The 15,480-nt window shown below is 41.6% G+C and overlaps 1 protein-coding gene across 1 annotated transcript in view; it reads left to right on the top strand.

The window, feature by feature from the left end:
• The window catches only part of WNT3A (Wnt family member 3A), a 94,987-nt gene that overhangs the window by 36,321 nt on the left and 43,186 nt on the right, over positions 1–15,480 (top strand). Inside the window, exon 2 of the mRNA XM_080583459.1 lies at positions 13,989–14,230. Coding sequence (XP_080439585.1) covers positions 13,989–14,230 — 242 coding nt within the window. The remainder of the gene's footprint in view (positions 1–13,988; positions 14,231–15,480) is intronic.

Here is a 15,480-nt window from a genome sequence, read left to right on the forward strand (position 1 = left end):
GAAAATATATATATATGTATATGTATATATATATATGTATGTGTATATATATATATATATGTAAGAAAGATCTCCTTGGGGACAGTCAATGTTTCTGGCAATGCTTGGGTGCACTAGAAGAGAGATTTTTAAATCATGCCTTCATGGACAGGGATGTGTCAATAGGTGTGTCTCTGCGTGGGTACAGAAAGGGAAGGGAACAGAAGGCAGAAACATCTGATGGTGGCATCAAGGATGTTTATGTGCTTATGTTCATGATTTTGCTCCCATTGCTGTGTTCATCCTTGCAGTCCAACAGTAAAGGAAGAGGCTGTTCCTTCCAAAAAAAAAAATTTCTCTTTGCCCTCCGAATTAGTTACAAATCGGCTAATGTCCTGTAGCTGAAGTGCGTAGAAACCCTTAAAACCCAGGCATCTTTGTGCTGTCAAATCTCCAGACATTCCTGTATAATGTAGTATAGCTGCTCCCTTCTTATTCCTGCTAAGCTCTGGCCCTCAGTGATAATGAGTTCCATTAATTAATTGAGCATAGTACACAATACATCATAGCAAATAGTAAAACCCTGAGTTGTGCAGGGCCTTTTAAGGTAATAGTTGTAACATCTGTGTATCTCTTAATATGTTACTCTTGTAAAAATCTTTGAAAACTGAACTTTTTATTTTCCAAGCAACATGGACAGTTGGAGATTTCTTTATTTCTTAACCAAAATGAGTTACTACAATTCTGAGTGATTTGTTCAACTAAATATTTCAGGCCAGTCAAAACACCTCCTTTAGATTTCTACTTTTCAATGTTCTAATGCATGCAGGATGACAGTAAATAATTATAAGGCTAGAAGCTGAAAATGCACTGTAGAAAATGCAAAGAATAAGCTACTTGTACTGCAACAAAACATTTAATGTTTTGAAAGTTAAACATAAAACCTTAAAGAAATAGATATTTTAACTTAACCTTTCCTAGGAAAAAAAATCAGGTGTAAGATTGTTCCAATGGGAAGGAAAAAAAACAACCATGGTGCAGGTTTAGTGTTCTGTGCATCACAGAAGAAAATTGCAAATGCACACAGAAAGCTTTAGGGGATTTAGACTTTTGAGGATTTGGGCACAATCTCATCCAGAGCTTCAGCTTTCAATTCAGTGCTAACAGAAAAGAAATGGAAGGAAATATTCCTGCACACTTTCTGTCTCTGTCCCTTCTACAGAAGGCACCATCTGATTTTTAGGCTCTGCTCCATGAGCATGGGACTGCCAGAACGTGGAGGAATGAGCAGTCTTGTTCGTTGCTCCTGAAGCTCTTTGACAAGACAGAACTGCTTCTGTTGCATGGAGGAGAGCAACGAGCTCCTGCTTTATGGTCCCTGAGGCTCCTCAGACCTGGTCAATGTCCACAGGTTCAACACGAGATCTGTGGGTCGATTTGATTTTCCCCAGTGCAGCTTCCTTCCCACAGCTTCCCATTGTCACTGTTCAGATCTCCTGTGAAACCTAATTAATAGCATTGCATAATCCCCCAGCAACATCACTGCTTCGGTTCTGCAGGTAACGAGGAGAAATCCAAGCTGGAAGGAATCCATCTGCTAAGCTGAGTGACCCTGCAGCTTTATTATTATTATTATGAAGAGGAGGGCTCATCTCTGGTTTCTAAAGTAAACATAGGAGGTATCTTGGCAGGGGAACGTGCAGCAGAGAGCTGGGATTGCTTTCCCAAATTCTTGGCTGCTTCCCTCACTGCATGTCAAAGCTGGTATCTTTGCCTAATAGTGATCGCCCCTCCGCGAGCTGATCACTATCTGGCAGTCTGTCTGTATTGCCCCAGCCACTTTCCGAAAGAAATCATTATGGCAGTGGTGCTGTGCAGAGGTCTGCAGATGTGCTCCTGGCCGATGCCTCCCTGTGAGAGTCCTTCTGCAGGAGGCTCCTGACCCCAAGCACTGAGGGGGAATTTTCCCTTTATCAGACAGGGAAAATGAGCCCACTGCTATGGTCATTGCTTGTCACCCAGCATTTGATTTCACCCTCCCAGTCAGAGATTTTGGGTTAGTTTCTCCCCTACCCACATTCTCGCCTTTAAATCCTGCCCATCCTACACGCTTCCTCTCTCACCTGAGTTTCTTCCCCATTCATTCATCAGCCTGACCGCTGCCAGCCTTCTTTCAGCCAGGCACTGAGTCACAAGTCCTGCTGGGAATTGACTAGGATGGAGAACAGTTATGTTTTTCTGAGTAATATCATGGCACCGTGTCTGCCGAGTCACTTGGAGAAGCTCTTTGAACTGTGGCTCCTGGTGTGTGAACACCAAACACCAGCAAGTTTGGGAAGAAAGCTCAGCCCTCTGTGCCCAGATGCATTACAGAGAACCAGGCCAGGTCGGTTGCTTAGTCACTCAACAGATTGGAAGAGCTTTTCATTCAAATCACCCTTTTTTGACTGATAGATTTGGAGGCCCTTGGAGAGAGAGGCCTCCTTCTTAAGGGTCCAAGGAAGATGGCCAAGAAAAGCAAGCTATTTATGACTAGGTTCACATTGCATATACACAGGGCTTTCCATCTCAGAAAAGATTATAAAACTTTGGTTTAATGTTGGGCTGTTGGCATCAACATAGACAGTTTGGGTGCTTTGTTTACCAGACCAAGAAAATTAAGATGCCTTATGACTGAAATGTCCCTGCCTGTTCCATTCACATCTGAATAAATTTGGGAAAATGAAGGTGATCCAGTACACTCATTTCAGCAGACAAGTTTTATCCACAAGCAGTGGTAGAAGTCAGTTCTGCAAAGTGAACAAAATCCTTCTCTTCTTTCTCTGCATGAGGTTTTATTACTCTTGCTATTCTTTCTGTTGCCAGAGAAGATCTTTGAGAGAGAATTTTTCTCTCTCAAAGTATATACAAATGCCAGGACATACACTGGCATTTTTCCTGTACCTTTGAGCGACTCATCAGTCTGTGCCTCCCTAATTTTACTGAGATCTAGCTGAAACATGTCAAAGAGCCATAAGGATTTTTTCCAATGCAAAATAGTTTCTTTGCAAAAAAAATAAATAATAATAAATAATCAGAGGCTATGTTTCATGGCTAGAAATTCTGGAGTCTTGCAAGAGTTGAGTTGAGCTCTAAACCAGGGTTGACCTTCCCTTAGATTGGGGTGCTTGTCATGGCCTTCATGGTGTAGATTCTCTGTTATCTAACAATGGATTGTCTTTTGCTGCAGCCTTTTGAATATAGAGTTAAGGAAAATTCAGGTCTCTGCTTTCTGGTGTTTTCCATTTTGTCCTAAAAAGACAAATACAGACCTGGAAAGCTGCAATGTATTTTTTTGAGGAAAGAAGTGTCCAGCTCTCATGGCCCTTTCCCATGTATGTTTGGACCAAGATCCAGATCAGTATTCTCCTTAGTCCTAATTCTATCCTTTGTACAGAAATGGCCCTCAAAGAGAGTGTAAAGTGCACTCACACCTATGTTGTGACCTCGGAACTGCTGATTTCTGTATTGATCAGTTGTTGAGCTTGTCATTATTAGAGGTATTGAATGAAATGAGTCTTGTGACATTTTAGACCAAAGGAGGAACAGATTCTGTGATGAGTCCATCATGAACAGATGATAAGGAAGAGAAAGGAAGCACAACAAAAATTTATTGTGAAGTAGTTGTATGGAATTTTGATGGTTAGTACAACAAGACTAGCATCTAGATCTTTTCCAACAGAAATCAAAATATTTCGTTTAGTTTTAAGTTTTTGAGTATTTTAAAAGAAACATAAGAGCTTTTTACACGAAGTACAACTGTATGCAAACAAAACCCTATAAAAATGTTTTTAGAGAAGATCAGGAAAATGTAACTTCCTGAGCGCTTAGCAAATGTGACAAACTACATAGATGTGCTCAGAAGATTTCAGGGTTGTATTTTAAGTACATATGTTTTTATTGGGAAATGGATTCATTAAAAGAAAAAAAGAAAAGAAAAAAGAAAAAAAAGAAAAAAGAAAAAAAAAGCACCCGGTTCTAACTGGCAGTCTCAGCAGAGTAGGTAAACTAGTCCAGGAGAGCCAGTCTTCTGCTCTTCCTCAGAACTTGGACACAGTGACTAGAAGTGACTATAAGAAGTGTCGAAATTCCTGATGCAACTGGGGCTCTTCTGTGGGTCTAAAAAGGAAGCAGTCCCTGAAATTGCTCAATCAAAACCTCTAATTTAGTATCGATAATTAAAGAAAAAAAAAAAAGCACACTCAAGTGTAACAGAAAGTCCCTTACTCTATGCCTTGGTGCAGTAAAAGTGCTTAAATGTGTGCTCAGTTTTAAATATATGCTTAAATCCCATTGATTACAGTGTTAACTTGAAGCACAGACTAAAGTGCTTTTCTAAATCAAGGCTTCCTGGCATTTTCCTTAGCAGTATTTTATGACCAGAACAAAAAATAGCTGTAGGATTCATTAGAGGGAGAAGGGAAAAGAGAAAAAAAAAAAAAAAGAGAGAGAGAGAGAGAGAGAAAGAGAGGGAGAGTGCAAAAGGAAGGAAAAACAAAGAGGAGGAAACTTTATGGCTCCGTAAACAGCTGTAAGCAATGTCTCTGGTCGGGTCAGACCGGTCTGAGTTGACAAGGCAGTGTCTCCAATTATATAGCATGCTGTAGCCTGTAAAAATGAAATCAATTTGTTATTTTTCTGGGAGAACATTATAGCGTGAGTTCACACATTTGGTGAGCCTGATGACTCAGTTAAACCCAAAGAAGGAACTCGCAGACGTGTGCGTGTGTGCGCGCGCACAACTGGGCGAGGGTATGTGCGTGTGTGTTCAGCGTGGCCAAATGCATATTCAAAAGGCATCCTTGGAGGAAAGGGTGAGAAATAAAAGTAACTCGGTGTATTAGAAAAGTGGATAGGACAGCAAAAATTGTGTTGTTCATATAGGGTTACCTAAACACCAGAATGACAGAGCTTTCCGTCCACGGTTCTCATTTCAAAATTGGCTTCATCACTAAGGAGTTTCAGGATAAAATTCCCCCAAGCACTTAAACACTTAAGCAATTTAGAAGTCCAAATCCAATCTTCACAAGCATCTGAGGTCTTTGAGCCCAGTCCTCCAAGGTATTTAGCACTGACATAGCCCAGAACAGACCTCAATTCAGGGGGATGAGCATTAATGAGAGGTTTGAAACCACAACATATAATTTATATTGTTGATCATTTAAAAAAGGTTCAAGTTAGGATGCTTTGGGGGTGGGGGGGAACTCGGAGGGATGACTAGCCACACTTCTAATTACTATTGAAATTCATAGTAGGAGTCTAAATTTCCTTAAATACTGTAGGCATTTTTCAAGTATTTGCCTAATATGTTGCCTTCTCTCTTCCCTCCATTTCTCTAATTTAGCACACCTGACCCAGAAAATCTTGTCTTTTTTTCATGTAAAACTTTATCCCAGTGCCCAGGATATATCAGTGTTACACTGGGTAGAAAGAGGCAGGTTCTCTTTCAGGCCAGCCAGTCATTGCATCGCAAACAGACACGCATACATACTTTCCATTTGTCATGAAACCCTGATAGGGTTTAGGCTGGGAGAAGTCTAGAAGTAAGGCAGCAAAGGTGTTTACATGAAACTTTAAATTACTCTTCTTTCATTTGCAAGTAACTGTTGTTCCTCATCCCAGGTAAATTTATCCATCAGCAATATCATTAGATGAGTTCATTGTAACCACGAGATTTACAGCTCTCATAAACTGCAGTGTAGGTGGCAGATTAAAATGTTAAGGCTTATACATCTCTAATACCCTGCACTGCAATCCTGGCAAATCTTTTGAGATAAATGGAGCTGGATGGAGGTAGATCTCAACAGGGAGACCTCCAGGGAGGAGCCCCAAATGTGGGATGTGTTGTGGAACCAATATCAGGGTCCCCATGTCCTGGAGCCAGGCCTGAAAACATGGTTTGAGGGGCCATTATTCTTCTGGATGGGTTGTTTTTCAGATGACATGTACAACAGAGGAGTTAATTGCCTAGGGTAATTAAAGAGTTCCTGAGACTTTTTGCAAGGAACTGGGTTGTTAATACTCGTATTCTCTCCTGTTCTCTTCTATTCTCTAGATCCTAAGGGAAGACAAAGTCAAAGAAACATCTCTTGCACTCAGAGTGGAAGGTGCTGAGTGTTGTGGTGTGCCTTAGTTCCTGTGGGAATTTACTGTCCTGGCCAAACCTCAACTCAGATAATTACACACAGCTTTCTTAGTATCCACTTGAAGTTGCCATTGAGTCTGCTATTTTCCAGTTCCAGACCCAAACTGTTGCTGCACGTTATAAATAAGTTGTTGTGTTCCACATTAGAGATAGCTGCCATCTATCACTCAGCAAAGACTTGGTGTCCTCTTAACAGCCTTCCAGGCATTTCTGAGGTTCAGCAAAAATGGGTGAGATTCCTGGTCTCTAACTTTATCTTGCTAAAAACAAGGTGTCTAGTTTATGCTCATCACCCAAGCTTTTCCACAGCCAGTCCTGCCTCCTAGGCATCTCCAGTGATTCAGCCCACCTATCTGAGGTACCTATCTTAGGATGGGCTGAATTGCCCTCTGGAGGTGCTGATCTTGCTCTATGGACTCTAGGAGACAGCTAACTTGGCCGAGATGCCTAACTTTTAAATGGTCAAAGTCGGGTGAGATGAGTCCCACGCTTCAAGATCCTCTGATGAAAGGTGCAAGAGAAATACAATGCTGCATCATCATCACCATCATTATTATTAATGCAGGGTAAGGGTGAGGGAATTATTCATGGGAGAAAAGTTACCTCCATGCCTGCGTGTTTGCAGGATCAGACCCAGCTGTACAATTATGTACATACTTTCAGGGCTAGAACTGGAAAAAAAAATAATAAAATAAATATAGCTCTTGTGCTCTATTTAAGGATGAAAGAAGAGGTATAGTAACAACAGAAGTGAAAAAAACAGTTAATCCAGTAGTTTTCAGTCTTTTTCTTTCCAGACTGGAAAAAAATAAAAAATAAGAATATGGAAGGATAGACACGTGCACAGTGAATTTTAGCTGTCTAACAACTGGCTTAGGTTTCTTAGATCTTTCTGTGGACCTCTTAGGAATACTCTGTCAATATAAAGGTGCTCAGAGACCAGAAGGTGAAGACACCACTGAAATCAATGTTGCAGACATTCATAAATTTCTTTATTCATCTATGTCAAGGTGGTTTTCAAATTTGAAAATTTTAACCAAACATTTTAAAATAACGAAAATTAAAATTTTCATTATAATTCACATTTTTAATTGCTTGGGTCCAGAACTGTGTTCTTGCCTAGAAGAAAGTCCATCCAGGAGGGAAATCCATCCAGGATGGAAATTAGCTAACAGAATTATTTCTTTTCCCATTTAAAATGATGAGGTTTGGCATCCTCCCTTCCTTGCTTTCCTATAAAATTTCTCCAGGCTTCATTTTCATTTTCTTAGAAAACTAGAATATTGATGGCTTAGTGTGAAAATATCTTAATTTTTAAGCAGATCTCTTAATTTTTTCTGTTTGTATGTGCACATGACCTTTGAGCTGGTGACTCACATCTCCAGAAGTGTTTTGCGGGAATTGGTGTATGCATTAGGAGTGGAAAAAAAGACATAGTAGGCTCAGCTACACCTCCTACACCTGGTCCCTGTCTCTGGTTGAGATGCTCTGGTGTATCCAACCCAGCTTCCAGCCAGGCATATTGGAGGGCACTAGAGCTCTTCTGTCATGCTTGCCAGCCCTCTGTGGCATCCTGGGTTTGTGAGATCTGAATCAAGGCTGACTTACAGATCCTACCCCATGACTCTCTTGAATATTTGTGTGCCATTGGCCTTTCATTGGCAGTATTTTTTGGAAACTTCACAGCCTCCTAGTATCTCAGTCCTCAAAAATGCTTGAAGGCATATTCAGATGCATTAAGTTCGAGTTTCTCAGCCTTAGCAACATGTGGGGGATTATGGTTAGGGCACCACTGTGGGCCTAATTCTGATGCTGTAGGATGGAGTAAGGGCTGTGCCCAATCACCACCTGCAAGCAGATTTTCTGTGAGCCCTTCTTGCTTAGTACCAAATGTGAGACAACGTGCTGGGTTTTCTTTATAGCTTAACAGGACCTATGAATACCTCTCCCACCACCTTCTTCATTTCAATCTTTTAGCCTCATGATGCTGAGTGCATTGCAAATATTCATTGTTTTAAATAGAAAGCTTTGTACAACCTTTCCCCTTCTTCCCGGTGTGGCTGAGATTCACCTCCAAATCATTAGATGTGGTGCCATGGGGTGTTAGCAAAAATGAGGGAGAAAGGAAAAGAGGTTGAGGTGAATCTCTGGAAATCTGAATGGATTATGAGAAAGGATTTGGAGGAGGCATGACCTCCTGCTGTTAGGAGAGCCCATGCAAAGGGAGCAGGGTGGAAGAAAACCTAGGGCATCTGCAAGTGAACATAAATCCCTGCTAGTATAAGGCGATGGACATTTTTTATATAATTTCTGCACTGGGACTGGCTGCCACCTGGGATCTGTGTAAGACAAAAGGAGCAGTGTCATTGCTGGTGCTCAGTTCTCAGTATTCAGGGGGAGTTAAGTGCTCTCTGGATCTTACGTTGGGTCACTGCACAGACATTATTACACTCTTGCTGTACAGCACTAATAAACACAGTTATTTTACCTATGACGGGAACCCCAGAAGGACCTCCACTAAGGAAGCTCTCAGCAGCACTTGGAGCCAGCAAAAGGCCTCTCCAAGGTGAATAGCAAAACAGAGCTCCTATAGAATTCAAGAATAACAGAATTCAGGAAGAGGCAAGTAAATGTACGTGCCTCTACATGCTGCAACTGATGTTTCAAGGACTTTTGACAGCCAATACTGAGAAGGTAGTGACCTTGAAAACTCGGTAAAGTGGTGCTGTACAGCAAGGTCATCCAGAACTGAAGCCTTCTCCTTTTTCCTGAAGAACCTATGAGAATATATTTCCTGCATATTTCTTCCTCATAAACTGGCTGGGGTGTCCATTCCAAGAGGGAGGGTACATGTAATTTATTAAGAAGGTGCCTGGGTACTTATCTACAACCGCTCTGCTGAAGGAGCAGATAGATTGAGATAAGGGAAATGAAGAGCTCTCTAGGTGTGTTGGCAAAGAAAAATGCTCACTGAAGGTTGAATTAAACACTTCAGGGCATGCAAAGCTTAAAGATAAGCGAAGAACTTTGGCTGTGGACATACAGAATAGTGTTTTCATGGCTCCTCCTGAGCTAATGGCAAGAGAAAGCAAATTGGTTTGAAAAAAAATGTCTCTGACCTTTTCCCTTGGGTCAAACTTAAGCAGGTCCTGTTCTGGGGATGAGCTTTTTTCTAAAACTGGGTGCTTCATGAATTCTTCAGTAATAAAAAAAAAACAGGTCAGTGTCAATGCATTCAGAAAGCGTTGGTGCTTAAGAAATTTGATGATAACTGGTTAGACCACAATATTCACCACTTGGCCCATTTCTTGACATGGCATTTTCAAAATAACCACCACGTGGAAAACAGTTCAGAAGCAAATCGCAGGAGAGTGGAAAATGCAAAAGACAGATTTGATCATTGGAAACAATGAGAAGAATCAACAATGAGAGCTACCAGAATGTTGAGTAACACTGAAATGAGATTCTGATCTTCATAGGCTTTCCCAGTCTTTTCTAAAAGTTTTAGTTGTGGTTTTTTTTTTGTTGTTTTTTTTTTGTTGTTGTTGTTTGTTTGTTTGTTTGACGGTTTTGGTGGTGGTGGTGGTGGATTTTTTGTTTGTTTCTTTGTTTGGGGTGGGTGGAGTGGAAAGTTCATAAGGTCCATATCTCATGATCAATAAAAATGACAGGAAGCTGAAAGAATGTAGCTCTCCTAACAAAGAACTGACCATAGAGAGGGAGAAAGTGTTTACATCTGGATGTTGGTAGCAAAGTAGAGACCAAAAGGGGGTGCTCCAATTGATGTTATCATACTCCAGAGTCTGCAAGTGAGCTAGGACAAGGACTATACTTAGCTGTGCAGAGACACTGCACATGGAGGGATGTTGAGATTCCACCCTGTATCTTCAGCTGGAAATGAAGTGACTACACACTCCTCCATGAAATGCCAAATTTACATTTCACTGTCTCAGTGCCTGATGACGCCTTGAGAACAAGACTCTTGCTAGAGATTGTCTTTTGCAGATTAAACTTTCCAGACTGTAACACAGATCAAAGCAAGGTGTGACTGTTTCCCTACTGTATTGAGAAGGGAGCAGTGTGAAAAGCAATTAAAAGTATTTCTACATGTTTTTATTTTTTTTAATCTTAGATGATCTTCCCAGCAACGGAAACGAATAGTTGAGGGCACCAACCTATAAACTCCTCTTCCTGTAACTGGTGTTTTCACTGTACCACTGCAGTAACTTCCCAAAAATGTAGAGAGAGGAATGAGTTTGGATGTTCACATAAATTTAAGTTTAGTTGGAAACCTAACGTTTCATCCAGGTCCTGTTGAAATAGCTGAAGAATGTCCTTCTGGCTTCACAACATGACATATGGAGCCAACAACAGGTTGATTCTATCTCAGTGGATATATTGTCTTTGTTAAGAACTGAATGAGGCACTTACAAAAGCTTTGGGAAGGTTATTGGTGACTTTGGTTGATGTGGGAACAAGCTTTATAGATATTTTAACCAAAGTTAACCTTAGGCACTGGAAGCAGCCATCCTAGACTCTCCATAGTCAGTGGAGGAATTACTCTCTCAAAGATGAATCAGACCAACTAAGCTTATGCTCTTCTCTGGAGGCTGTAAGCTTCAGTGAAAACATGTTTCTCCCCAGTGTTTATAGAGATAAGGAGCATGTATCTTTTGAGTTTAAAGTGTCTAAATTTAGCTTCTGGAAATACTTCATCTCACAGGTGTTTGGGGACTGAATGGGGTTTGATTTGGAGATGTAGCACTCTAAAACTCCATATGCTCAACAAGGCTACAGAGGGAACACACCAACTAAATCCTATGAAGCCTGAAACAATGTTTTAGAAGGTGTCTTTAGTCCAGGAACTATGATCCAGTGTTTCGTATGTAACTTAACAGTGAAATGAAAATGTACACAGCAAAGTCACAGTGAAAACACCTGGCATGGGCTCCACTTCACTGGTGTTTTTAGGCCACTAGTTGTTCCCTGAATTAATCAAAACCTCAAGAAAATCCCCATCAAGCCACAAAGATAGGGAAAACTAGTTAGCTCAGTCCTTTCCTTGGTCTGCTCTTGAGCACTCCTGCAAGAACATGTCTTCGTCCTACAGCTTAGCTCTTTGCATGGACTTCAACACAGCTCTTAGCTTTCCTGGGCTGGACTTTTTCAAGGAACTTAGCCATCCCATATGTTAGCTATCATGATTCATCTGGAGATTCTTACAGTGCAGACATATCCCACTCAGCCAGTCACCCAGGGTGTCTTGATAGTCTAGTCAACACAGTCAATGTGTTGGCAAGGCCATGATTCACCTCATCCTAAGCAGACATCTAAAATGGGGCAGATGAATTGTGCCCTAGAAGTGCTGGTTTCCCTCCACTAACTGATTACTAAAGCAGCCCGGGGTGTGTAGATCAGATGGAGATGTCCATGCTGTGACATAAGAAGGTAGGTGAGATGAACACAATTCCTAGTCCATGTAAGCTGCCTTCCTTACCCTTTTAACTTGCTGGAAAAAGACAGGCACTTCTGGATGGCAGTTCATACTTGTCTCATACTCCAGTCCTGGGGTAGGAAGAACTGTCAATGCTAGGTGAGATTAATCTTCTGCTAATAATGCAGCTGAGGTGGAAAGAGGCACCTAAATTTAGGAAATCGGTTGAAAATCCTTTACTTTCTCAGGCAACTCCTGCCTTGTCCATCTAAATTTAATTTACTCGGCAATGTCTTGGAGGCCTCCATCTTGGCCAGGCTGATTATCTTAGTGCCAGAGTCTTACCTAGGGAAATCTTGGATTGAGAAATGAATGTCATGACAGAGGGATATCTCACCTGCCTGGAAAGGACAAATTTCTGAAGCATAGTCTATTCACACTTGGCAAAGTTGCTGAGTTGAGCCTAAAATGCCTTGGTACCTGACAATCTAAATGTCCACTTCCTTTTCACCTCTATCTTCTCTTGACTGGGTACCCACCAGGATGGCATCTTACTGACTGCAAATACTCTTCTCCCGTATAAAGGACAGACAATGTCAAACAATTTTTATCCAAGTCTGGAAAAGCTATAATGTCAAGCTAATTTTCTTGTGAACCCCCAAAACGAAATATTTTTGTAATATTTTATTTTATTTATTTTATTTTATTTATTTTATTTAGAGCAACAGAGAGTGGAGACATATTCCCTGTCTGCCTGTTGATAATACAAACACACCAGGCTGTTCCCAAATGAAAACCACATAGCAAAAACGAATGTAAACAGAAATACACACTGCCCAGGCAGGTTTCTGTTTGTCATTAATTCCAAGCAGAAAAGTCAATCAAGAGATTTAATTAGAAGAAAAGGAAATTATACTGTAAAAATCCCTTCACTTTTAGTAATCAAGGTTATTATTAGAAGCACCAGTAAAAACACTTTAAAAATCTATCTAATTAGCTACATATCTGCTGATCTCTCTGCATAGCTGACTTGTTTGTCTCGAAGGCTTCAACCAACAAAATGGTTCATGGACACTCCTTTCAGCAGGCTTCCATTTGGCTCAGCACAGAAGCTGCACTCAAGCTGTTGTTGTGGTTGTTGTTTTCAATTTTCATTTTAATCTCCACATTTTAACCAAAACAATTCACAGACTGATGGTCAAAGTAGGATCTCCATATCCTTGTGTCAGTACAGCAAAGCTGGCATTGTTTTGTGAAAATACAACCCTGCTTTTGAAGTTTCCCGGATTAAAATTGGTGCGAGAGTAAAGTGAAAATCTGCTAAACTAATATCCAGAAAGACACTGGCAGTTATTTGAATAATTTATTTGTTAAACACTTCAAACTGATTAGAAAGCCCCACCATAAATCTTTGCAAAGCACATGCCCAAATGAAGCAGGTGTTACTGGAAATACTTTACTAAGGAGTACAAAATCTTTCCCAGACCATATTTTTAGGGAGGTTACCAATATGCCAGCCATGGCACCAAACTTGCACGCACACTTGCATGAATGTCTCTACTGACATGAGCCCCTTTTTTCACACGGGGGAATAACATTGATATTGGACCCTTATTAAGCCATGGGAGTGTTTTTTTCTCAGCTTACCTTCATTCCATTGGGTCTACATTTCCATTCCCATTTCTCTATAGCACAGGAAATTTAGCTCCTTATGAAAATGTCATGGTGTAGTGAGTTTATGTAGCGCTCCTATGGCATTTAGCTCAGAGTCAGGTTTTTAAAGTTTTCGTGGTCCAATCTGCTCAAATTTTTACATTCAGTTTCAGTGCACACAAGCTACCTGATAAGGTTCAAACATACAGGGCACACTGATGAACTGTGTGATCATCAGTTTTTCGTGTTTCCCTTCCAAAGACCTGGAGCGTGGTATCTTCTACAGTTTGTGTTATTACCTTGTGTAGCTCTGAAAGTGCTTTTGACTCTCTAATCCCTGGGCTTCTGCAGCTGCCCAAATTTCCTGTAAAACCCACCTGCTGTTGTACATGTACATGTGGCTCTCAAAGAAAGAAATATGGTTTGATCTGCTGGTTGCAAAAGAAACTAACTGTATGAGAGTAGAATCTTTGGGAAGAAGCTCAATGATAACTTTGAGAGGATGAAGGAATGGGAAGGAAGATAAGAAAGGTAGAGTTTCTTGCCCTGTTGGACCTATAGAGAACCTCAGCAGAGAGATTATGTTGTTTTGGAGAGAAGACAGTGGAAAGGACGTCTTCAGGAGAGGGGAATGCACAGAGGAACTGAAAATATTGGTTTTCTCTTCCCATTCTTGGATTCAGGTAAAAAGGTGAAAGCCAGTCTGACAGCATCTCTTTTTCCTTGTGCTTTTTCCAGGTCCTTGGCAATTGGTCACCAGTATTCCTCCCTGGGGACTCAGCCCATCCTCTGCGGGAGCATCCCAGGACTGGTCCCCAAGCAGCTACGCTTCTGTCGGAACTATGTGGAGATCATGCCCAGCGTAGCAGAAGGGGTGAAGATTGGGATCCAGGAGTGCCAGCACCAATTTCGAGGGAGGAGGTGGAACTGCACAACTGTCAATGACAGCCTAGCCATCTTTGGGCCCGTGCTAGATAAAGGTGAGCCCGGTGCTATGGGTTTTGTGACAGCAGTGTCCATGGTGGAGTAGCAGCAAAAATTTTGAGAAACCTGCTGCGAACTTGTTTACGTGTGATCAATTTCCATGTAAAACACATGCCCAAATGCCTGTCCTTTTCTGACCCCATGGCACTTCATGCCACTTTCTCATCTCTCCCAGTGATTGCAGAGGGGAAATGATGGGCTGCATGGCAGCGTCTGAATGCAGTCCCTTTGGGGATGGTTCCTAGGGGTGTGACTTATCAGACACCTTCAGTGTTGGTGCTGTAATGGGATACAATGAAGTTCAAAGGCCTGCAGAAATCTTACTGCTAATGGTTCTGCTTTCATTGGTTTTGAACATGGCAAATTAAGACAGTACAGTAATTCAGGCAGCTAATTCTGACCCAGCTCCCCCTGATATAAGCTCCAGCTGATGTAAGTGGGAACTATTAGAAATATTTTATCCTAACTTGCTGAATTGCTGGGTCAGGCTCTGTCTTTCCCTTGAGCACAAAGGGGTTTGTCCACGAGGCAGACTTGCTTTGCATTTGGGTCCTGCTGAGATGGTAAATCCAGTTGCCCTGTGCAGAGCTACAGAGGAATAGGAGAGCACCAGAAGAGGAATGGAAAACCTTCCCCCTTTTTTTTTTTTTCCCATTTTCCTCTCTTCTCTTGGTTTAGCAAAAGGGAAACAGTTATATATTCCTGATAGTCTGGCAGTTGGAATTACTTTCTCTGGAATAACAGGCAGCACTATTTGATCTTGTATAAGGAGAGGAGGGAGCATCCGGGATATGTTTCAGGGAACCCTTCTGATCCAGTGTATGTAGCTCTTCATCTCAGGGTACGTCCTTCCAGGATTCGCTGTCAGGAAAGAGGGGATTTTACAGGCTTTCATTTGTTTTTCCCCTGCTGTGTGACTCAGAAGAGGCTCGGGCATTTCTTCCTGCGTGGATTTTTAAAAATACGCCAGAGAGCATGGCGGCAGCCAGCAGAGAACAAAGCCTTGATTTGTATCATGGCGGGGCCTCCACCAGCCAGAACAGGCATCTCACACGCACCCAGCAGAGGTGATTTCAGCCCTGGGTGGGTACCGTTACCCCGCTAGGAGCTGAGGCTCCGCGCTTATGCTGGTGTCACCATCAGGGTTTATCAGGGAGAGATCATCCCAAAACAATTACGCCTGTAAGAGCCGCAGTGTGCTGCACTTACAGCCATATCAAGGTGTCATATCACAATGTTTGGCATG

The sequence above is a fragment of the Anser brachyrhynchus genome (genome assembly GCF_964034855.1).
Source record: "Anser brachyrhynchus genome assembly, chromosome: 2".
In the NCBI taxonomy this organism is placed as follows: domain Eukaryota; kingdom Metazoa; phylum Chordata; class Aves; order Anseriformes; family Anatidae; genus Anser; species Anser brachyrhynchus.